This window comes from Juglans regia, chromosome 4 (genome assembly GCF_001411555.2).
Source record: "Juglans regia cultivar Chandler chromosome 4, Walnut 2.0, whole genome shotgun sequence".
In the NCBI taxonomy this organism is placed as follows: domain Eukaryota; kingdom Viridiplantae; phylum Streptophyta; class Magnoliopsida; order Fagales; family Juglandaceae; genus Juglans; species Juglans regia.
Window position 1 is genome coordinate 13,993,112 of NC_049904.1, and position 9,025 is coordinate 14,002,136.

General features: G+C 39.4%; 2 protein-coding genes across 2 annotated transcripts; one reads left to right on the forward strand and one right to left on the reverse strand.

Moving 5' to 3' along the window:
• Nucleotides 1-750: 750 nt before the first annotated feature.
• Nucleotides 751-1,674, reverse strand: LOC108987270. Its single transcript, XM_018960162.1, has one exon. It carries the CDS (start codon nucleotides 1,672-1,674, stop codon nucleotides 751-753), a length of 924 nt encoding a protein of 307 aa, XP_018815707.1.
• Nucleotides 1,675-6,261: 4,587 nt separating this feature from the next.
• On the forward strand, nucleotides 6,262-8,100 carry LOC118348172. The gene has a single exon (XM_035689173.1). It carries the CDS (start codon nucleotides 6,262-6,264, stop codon nucleotides 8,098-8,100), a length of 1,839 nt encoding a protein of 612 aa, XP_035545066.1.
• The last annotated feature ends 925 nt before the right edge of the window (nucleotides 8,101-9,025 follow it).

Here is a 9,025-nt window from a genome sequence, read left to right on the forward strand (position 1 = left end):
CTGTAGAAAAGGCTCCCCTAACACAACAACTTTCGGCTTATACATACTCAATCTTTTTCAGCCTACTCTTAGAAGATCTCACCCCTCTAATGTTCCAATACAATATTGGACTTATCATAAATTCAATTTAGAGGAATGGGTAATCACCCGTTTACTGCTGTGAACTTTCGTGCCAATTGCCTCACCCTTTTTCTTCCCATGATCTTGTGTATCAGAGTAAGAACAAACATCTTTACTAGGCAAACCTTTATCGACCATTATTTCTGTATTAGAGAAACTGGCCAACGTAGCAGCCATATCATTGCCATCCTCAATCAACCCACTCTTAGTGCCCTTCCCAACTGATGTTCCACCTTGTAATACTTCAGCCTGATTCACCATAATAGATAATAAATCCTCCTGCGCCACTTCCACAAGACTCAAATGCATGTTACTATCCAAAGCCTGTATATTCAACTCCTCAGGAACCGATTGCACCACTTTATTAATAGGCGACACCACCTCCGTAAGGACAGATGGAGCCGTCTTCAATTTATTCAGCACATTAACTTCCACTTCAGTCTATGCCACTATCCCCTCGCCAGAGCTCTGCACTACCACAGAGACCACTGGAGCCATCACCTCTAGAATAGCGGACACCCCTTCTGTAGGGCCTTGTGGCTCCACCTCCTTTGACTTCTCCCCAGAGACCATACCATGTGATTCCATGAACTGAAAAATAGCCACTTCCACCTCTTCCCTCTCAATAGGCTAAACTTCACTAACCAGTACGATATCATCCGAACTTTTACTTTCCATACCTAAAACCGCCACTTCTTGAGGCTCTGGTTTCGAACCCGATGGGTCCGAAGATTTCAACTGTTTCGGCACTACTCTATACTCCAAACGAACAAGTTTCTTCTCTTTCTCCTTCCCTATCTTCCCTTTTTTGCACATCTGCAAGTTATGCCCCTGTAATTTACAATTAGTGTAGAAGGCAAGTAAAGTTTCATAGACCACCTCCTGTCTACGACTCGCAGGACAAGAAGGAGCCCCAATCCAGAATGATGAGAGTGGAGACTTCGCTGCATCTAGCTCTAAACACACCCTCGCCCCGTCAATTCTAGTTGCACACCGCGTAGAATTATCACACCGTATAAACTTCCCAATTGGTGCCGTGAGAATTTTCAGGATTGAAGGATGGTAAAAGTTTGGAGCCAAACCTGGGAGGAAAATCCAGACTGGAACAACCGATGGCTCTTCTTCTTTAGAATACTTCGGTGACCAGTGAAAGGGACGATATGCCACTCCATCGATATCACACACTTCCCTCAAAAAAGCCTTATTGAAATCCTCCTCCAACGTCAATCGGACAAACACATTACGCGGCTTTCTCATAGACGAAACAACGGCAACACCAGACAGTCCCCATCTATTCTTGATAAATAGTCTGATCGCATCCAAAGATGGTCGCTGTCTTAGAAACTTGAGGACCAAAGAAAACCTAAAAGGTTCAGCAGACTTCAAGATTTCCTCCTTCGAAAACAAGAAATAAACTTCTCCCTCCATTGTTTTTGGACACCTTGATGGCAGAAGTGCATCCGGAATCGGTTGAGGGGTTGCAGAGATGAGCTCTGCGAATGAATGAGGGGTGGCCACCGGCATAGAGCCACCAGTGCCCCCCGCGGCAGCCATGCAATACACACGTAAAAACCCTAGCAGATAAAATCGCCTAAGGGACTCTCAAATTTCAATCTTCCCAAGCCCTGCGAGAGTTACAAATTGGAAAAGATATATATATATATATATATACCTCCCCGTTGGTACAAGATAGAGATTTTGGTACAAAGAAATCTCTCTAAAAAATAGATTGTCTTTCTAATCCCGACATTTAAGTGTAGAAAATGTGAGAGTTGCTCTAATTTTTATCACGTGGCACATTCCACCATAAGATGATTTGGATGAACAACACTTGTGAAAAAGTCTATAGAACAACAGTAATCCATTCAAGATTTGCCCTTCAAGGTAAATATTTCTACTATTAATCTAGAATTTCTAACGTATCCCAGGCTACTAAAAACAAAATTTCCATGAAATTATTCATTTTTAGTAACTTGGGAAAGAAAGATTTTAATTTTATACATAAAACTGTATTAAGATTCAGGTTGTACCTATGTGTGGCCTTCTCCATGATTGCTCCGGTCATGTGGTCTCTTGTCCGGTATCATGTTCTTCTATATAAATATATATATATATACTAGTTGTGGGGCTACGTGCAAGTCACGTTTGTCATATATTTACTATAAAATAAATTATTCTAAAATATAAACATCTAGTGTAAAAGAAGAAAACTTAATGATAAGGTCTACGAGGACAATATAGCTCATTCCAGTTAGAAACTACTAATTCAAACAACAATAAGTTTAAACAAACCATAGGTCCAAGCAAGTTTGGGAAATAAATGATCGTGTTAATTCATAGTATAGTTTGTTACTTAAATGACTAAATAGCACGGAATTCTTTTCTTTGTTATTGAAATTGCAGTTAAAAAGTTTTGAGGGTTATGCATCTAGAGGTGGTGTGTTCTCCTCATTTACAGCATTTATGGAGAGAACATTGAAGTTTTTGTGGCGCTGCTTTTGGAGTTGATCTACGTCTACACCCAGTTGTATGATCCATTTTTTATTTAAATATAATGTTACAATGTTTTAGATATACAGTAAATGTTCATGCACGAAATGAATTTGGACTTGAAGCATGGTTATCAAAGATTTAGGAGCATGTTAATATAGAACATATAAAGTATGGTGAACAAATATAAATGTAGTGCTTGGGTCTAATAATGATCCTGTCAATACGTAAAGTGGAGCAATCTCTAATTTCAAAGAGCAGTGGGGTCATAAGAGGATTATGTAACCTAGATAGGGTCCCTCACAGTAGAAAGTAATTTAGTTTAGAAGATTTGTGTTTTCTGCAAAGAAGAGGAGATGGATGGAAAATTTAGACAGAAGATAGGAGATACATTATAAGAAGGGTTATAATTTGTTTATTTATACCTTTATACATAGCAATGATTACGAGATGAAAGAATCGATTAAAATCATTCATGCCATAGATTTTGAAAAAAATGTAAAAGCTAGAAAGTTGAATGTTTGGGGAGAAAAAAATAAATAGTTTTAACAAAATCGCCATCTCTTTTCTAACTATTCAGTGAACCAAATTGTTGTGCAAGGATATTTTCTTTTCATGACGGGGTTCATGAATTTATATTCTTTTGTAGCTGCTATCAGTGAGTAATGTTCAAGTCGAACCAATTGTTATTCAAATTCTAGAGGAGAACTATAATTTAGATGCATGTAAGAGTCTGAGCAGGTATTGCTACATTCTTTTGTGCTTAAGGTTCTGTTTCAAGATTGGAGTGAGTTGTAGTAGATTTTAGTAGTCCAATTGCTTGTGCTGTTAGTGAAAACTATTGAGTTCTGCTTTGATTACAGTACACTAACATCTGCTAGCTTTGGGAAGGGGAGTGGTGATGGATTTGCTGATAAGGTGTGCCTCCACATTGGCTCAACTTAAACTTATATATTTGGTGCTTAGGGTGTTATAATTTCAGTCTATATAAATATTAAACCTAAGACCTATTCTCGTCTCACCCCTGCATTTTAATACTAGGTAGGTTTTTGCTGCCTTTATCTATTTATTTGTTTAAGATTTGTTTGTCTAGCCATAGGACTTGGTCATGGATCATTTGCATGTGATCCATGAATTGATTGGCATTTTTTGTTTTTTTATAAATTATGATTTACTCCCTCAATATTATATGTGATATTATGTATAGTCAAAGTTTAAAATCAGAACAAACTTAGGAATAACTCTACTTCTGAATTATTGCTTTACTTTAGGTCGATGATAATTTTTTTATGATGATACTCACATGCATGATATAACAGTAACTTATCAATTAAGTTTAGCTCTAAGGCTTGAGTTTTGTCTATGGGATAAGAGGATCATCCTAAGCTTTACCTATTTCACTACTATAATATGGAATTGCATTTTTGTGGGGAATAGAATGAGCACTTAAAATTGAAGAAGTTGTATTGTTTTAAGAGGAAGAACCTAGTTCAACGGTAAAATGAAATATTAGAGAATGACAAGCAATGTGTCATTGAAATTTATTGCACATGACGTTTTAAAAATGTAGGAATATTGGATCAAGCAAGGAAAAAGATTTGTAGGAAAATACATTGACAAAGTAAGGAAAATTTGTTTTTAGGTAAAAAGAGTCAAGGAAACACAATGTTGTGAGTTATATCTTTAATTAGCACAAGGTAAAAAAGTCAGAAATGATTTAGCAATGCATTTAGTTTGATATTATGTTACAGGATATAATGTTTTCAAAAATAACATTTTCTTGGAAAAATTTAGACGAAGGAAAAGTATTTTTAGGTTAAAAAAATTAAAAACAAAAACAAAAACAATTCCATAAATAATTTGCAACACTTGTTTAATCTAATGTATAACAAAGGAAATCCATGCAACTCACTATTTAAACATCTAAGATCAATTTGTTAAAAATAGAAATATGACTATGAACAAGTTGGTTAGCTCTCATGTGTGCTCCAACTGTAACCTAAAGCTTCTTCTGCAATTTCACGAACATGACAGCCCCCAGTCATCCAATGCCATCATCAATGTCAATGTAGGCCGCTCAACAACCTAGGCTCTACATCTGTCAATGTAGGCTCGATGGTAGAACCTAACAAATCCACGTGCCATTACATATCCAATTCCACAAATTCAAAAATCCAAATATCCAAATATGAAATCCAAACGCATGGCAGAAAACTCTGTATGTGTGTCCATGAAAACAGCCTCTAATTATGGAGCATCTCCTCAATTTTTAAACCCAAATAAACACCCCAAACCAACAAACAGTAACTATGGCAGCAACCCTTTTTTGTTACTTCTCAACTTTAACTCTGAGGCCATCTTCAAGAACCGATCACACATGCTCATACAGCACCTCTAAAGGTACCATAACGACCATATAAGCCACCAAAGCAGCAGCTAAATTTCTCTTTCCAAATCTATCGAAAACAAGGGGAAAACACAAACAAGATCTGCAGCAATTGAACCATGAATCACTAAAAGGTTTCACCTTCTGTTTTCTCTTCACTTATCCTCTAATTTTCTATAGTTTGATGGCTAATATTGAAATGTTAAGATGTTCACATTATTATAACTAGAATCATAACAAGAACCCTTCATAAGCTCCAAAACAAAAGACATAAAGCAGACACACAATAGAAATTTCTACACAGTTTAAACTCACAACATGTGCATGCATTGTCTTGTTGTTTCCTTAAGCTCTCCTCCTCATTTCTTCCTATGTAATACTCCACCATTTAGGCCTATCATATGCTCATTATTAAACCTTTTCAACAGGTAAACTTTTCAACGAAATTCAACCTAAATTATTCTGTAGCAATAAAATTAACCAACATTTCATGGACATAACATAATAAGTTCTTTAAAAATTTGAAGTGATTCAACACAAAATCATAAGTAACAAACAACAAATCACGACATGAAAAGCTAAAATAAATCTGAAAATAATAAGAAAAAAAAAAACACATCAAAGAACACAATTCAGAAGATTTAAAAACTATGCTCTTCTCATTTTATCGAATTTCTCTGGAACCAAATAGGGAAAGCCAAATTAATTAATTTTAAAAATGAAGTTAGAACATGATAGGCCACGTCGTTCCACAAGACTTCGTAAACCAAATCCCAAATATTTGGGATAATCTGATACGGAAGATGGCATGCAGCGTGACTGGGTCAATGAGCAAGACTGGGTCCGTGAGCATATACGCATGAGGCGCGCATGAATTGCGCACGAGCGTAGCATGCATAATTGGTCAGCGAGCTTATACGCATGAAGCGCGCATGGCGTCCGCACAAACGCACGAAGCGGAGGATTTCCGTTAGTGTCACTCTATGTTTAAGCTTTCTATTTTTACGCTCTGTTTTTATTCTGTTTTAGGCTCTGTTTTGTGAGCTGCAGTTTCGGTTCTTAGTCCGCAAGTCTGTTTATTGTTTCCTTTTATTTCGGTGTAATTCTGCTATTTAACCAGAGGAGAATTATTAATGAAGCATCAATCATTGTTGAGTCAAATTGTGGTACATTCTCACCCGAAGAGAATACAGTTTTTCTTTAATATTTTCTGTTCTATACATTTGGGACCTATCAATTGGCCTCAGAGCCAGGTTCATTTTACTATGGGAACCAATAAAGAGAGAATTGAACATCTGGAGGCTGGACTCGGTGAAGTTCAAGAGGGGCTACACCGGATGGAGCCGGGCATGGCGGATCGATTGCGACACGTTGAAGAGACTCTTAACCGTCTCTCTGATGTGCTCCTTGCCAACCAAGAACCTCCAAACCATGGTAATCCAAACCGTGAAGGTCACAATGGGGGACGGTTTGTGGTATCCTCCAAAACGGCAAAATTAGAATTTTCGCGATTTTCAGGAGATGATCCGACGGAATGGTTCAACCGTGTAAACCAGTTTTTCGAGTTCCAAAATACTCCCGACAACCAAAAGGTTTCTTTAGCATCTTACCATTTGGAAGGAGAAGCCAATCAGTGGTGGCAATGGATTCGTAGGACTTTTCAAGATGAAGGTCGAGTTCTGTCATGGATTGATTTTGAAGAGGAACTCTGGGAGCGTTTTGGGCCATCAGACTGCGAAGCCTTTGACGAGGCTCTGTCCCGTATCCGGCAGACGGGTTCCATGCGTGATTACCAACGGGAATTCGAACAATTAGGCAACCGGGTCAAAGGTTGGACACAAAAGGCTTTGGTGGGCACCTTCATGGGTGGTTTGAAGACAGAAATTTCGGATGGAATCCGTATGTTTCAACCACAAACTTTGAAAGATGCTATACGTTTTGCAAGGATGAGAGATGATCAACTAATGAGACAAAGGAGGGTCTTACGACCTACCCCTCCATTACGAGCTCCCCCAGCTCTTCCACCAGCAAATCGGGCAGCAAATGGCGCTCCAGTTCGACGATTGAGTTGGGAGGAAATGCAGCGACGACGTCTCCAAGGTCTATGTTTCAATTGTAATGAACGTTTTACTGCAGGTCATAGATGTCAAGGGCCACGGATACTAATGTTGGAGGGCTACGAGGACGATAACAACGTTCCCTATGATGAAGTCAATGAAGAAAGAGATACGGGAAGACACCAGGAGGAGAATCTAGAACCAGAGATTACGTTGCATGCGTTAACGGGCTGGTCAGCGCCCAAGACCATGCGAGTAACGGCTAGAATCGGTGACCACGACATCATTATATTAATCGACAGCGGATCAACTCACAATTTCCTGAGTGAGCGTTTAGCTAACTTGCTGCGATTACCGGTTATTCCAACAGAGACTTTTCCGGTTCGGGTTGCCAATGAAGAATCTCTTAGATGTCAAGGAAGGTTCGAAGGGGTACAAATCAATTTGCAGGGCACTGTGTTTTCCTTAACTCTTTATTCCTTACCTCTCACAGGCTTGGACGTAGTACTTGGGATACAATGGCTTGAATTACTTGGTGCCGTGGTGTGCGACTGGAAACAATTAACCATGGAATTTTTATGGGAAAACCAACCCAGGAGATTAATCGGCGTCGACGGGCAAGACATCCAAGCCGCGTCACTCAAAGAACTAACCAAGGAATGTCGCCCCAGCCAAACGCTGTTTGCGTTATGCTTCCAGATCGCTCAAGCAGAACCACCGATGAAGATTCATCCTAGCATGCAAAAATTACTGCAGGAATTCTCTGATCTATTCGTAGAGCCCTCTTGCTTACCACCACCAAGGGAAGTCGACCACTGCATTAATCTGAAGGAAGGAACCGAACCAATAAACGTTCGGCCTTATCGGTGCGCACATTATCAGAAGAATGAGATTGAAAAGCAGGTTCAGGACATGCTGCAATCGGGGCTTGTTCAAACCAGCACTAGCCCATTTTCATCACCCGTATTGCTAGTAAAAAAGAAAGACGGGAATTGGTGCTTTTGCACAGATTATCGGGCACTCAACGCCGCGACGATTAAAGATTGATTTCCGATACCAACAGTAGATGATATGTTGGATGAGCTCCACGGTGCTTCGTATTTTACCAAACTCGATCTGCGAGCGGGCTACCATCAGGTACGAGTTAAACCAAGTGACATCCATAAAACTGCTTTTCGGACACATAATGGTCATTACGAATACTTAGTAATGCCGTTCGGTTTATGTAATGCGCCTTCAACATTTCAAGCTATCATGAACTCCATCTTTCGTCCGCATCTTAGAAAATTTATATTAGTTTTCTTTGATGATATTCTAATCTATAGTCCGGATTGGGACCACCATTTATTACACGTAAGGCAAGCCTTTGAAATATTGAGGCAACATCGATTTTTTGTAAAATCGAGCAAGTGCGCATTTGGGCAGCAAGAACTGGAGTATTTGGGGCACATCATCACTAGTCAAGGCGTGAAGGTGGATGACAATAAAATTGCTGCTATGGTAGCCTGGCCACAACCCACTAACATTTCGGAACTGCGTGGTTTTTTAGGCTTGACAGGTTATTACCGGAAGTTCGTCAAAAACTACGGTATCATAGCTAGACCTCTCACTAATCTTCTCAAAAAGGGGCAATTCGGATGGCACGAGGAAGCTGAACGTGCCTTTCTTGCGCTCAAACGCGCCATGACAACCACTCCTATATTGGCCATGCCAAACTTCAATGAATCTTTTACTATTGAAACGGATGCGTCGGGAGAAGGCATCGGAGCAGTTCTATCTCAACGTGGCAAGCCAGTGGCTTACATGAGTCGAGCTCTCGGAGTGGCTAAGAAATCATGGTCAACGTACGCTAAGGAAATGTTGGCTATCATCGAAGCCATACGCACATGGCGGCCTTACCTTCTAGGCCAGAAATTCTATATTCAAACCGATCAATGTAGCCTCAAATATTTTTTAAAGCAGCGAATAGCAA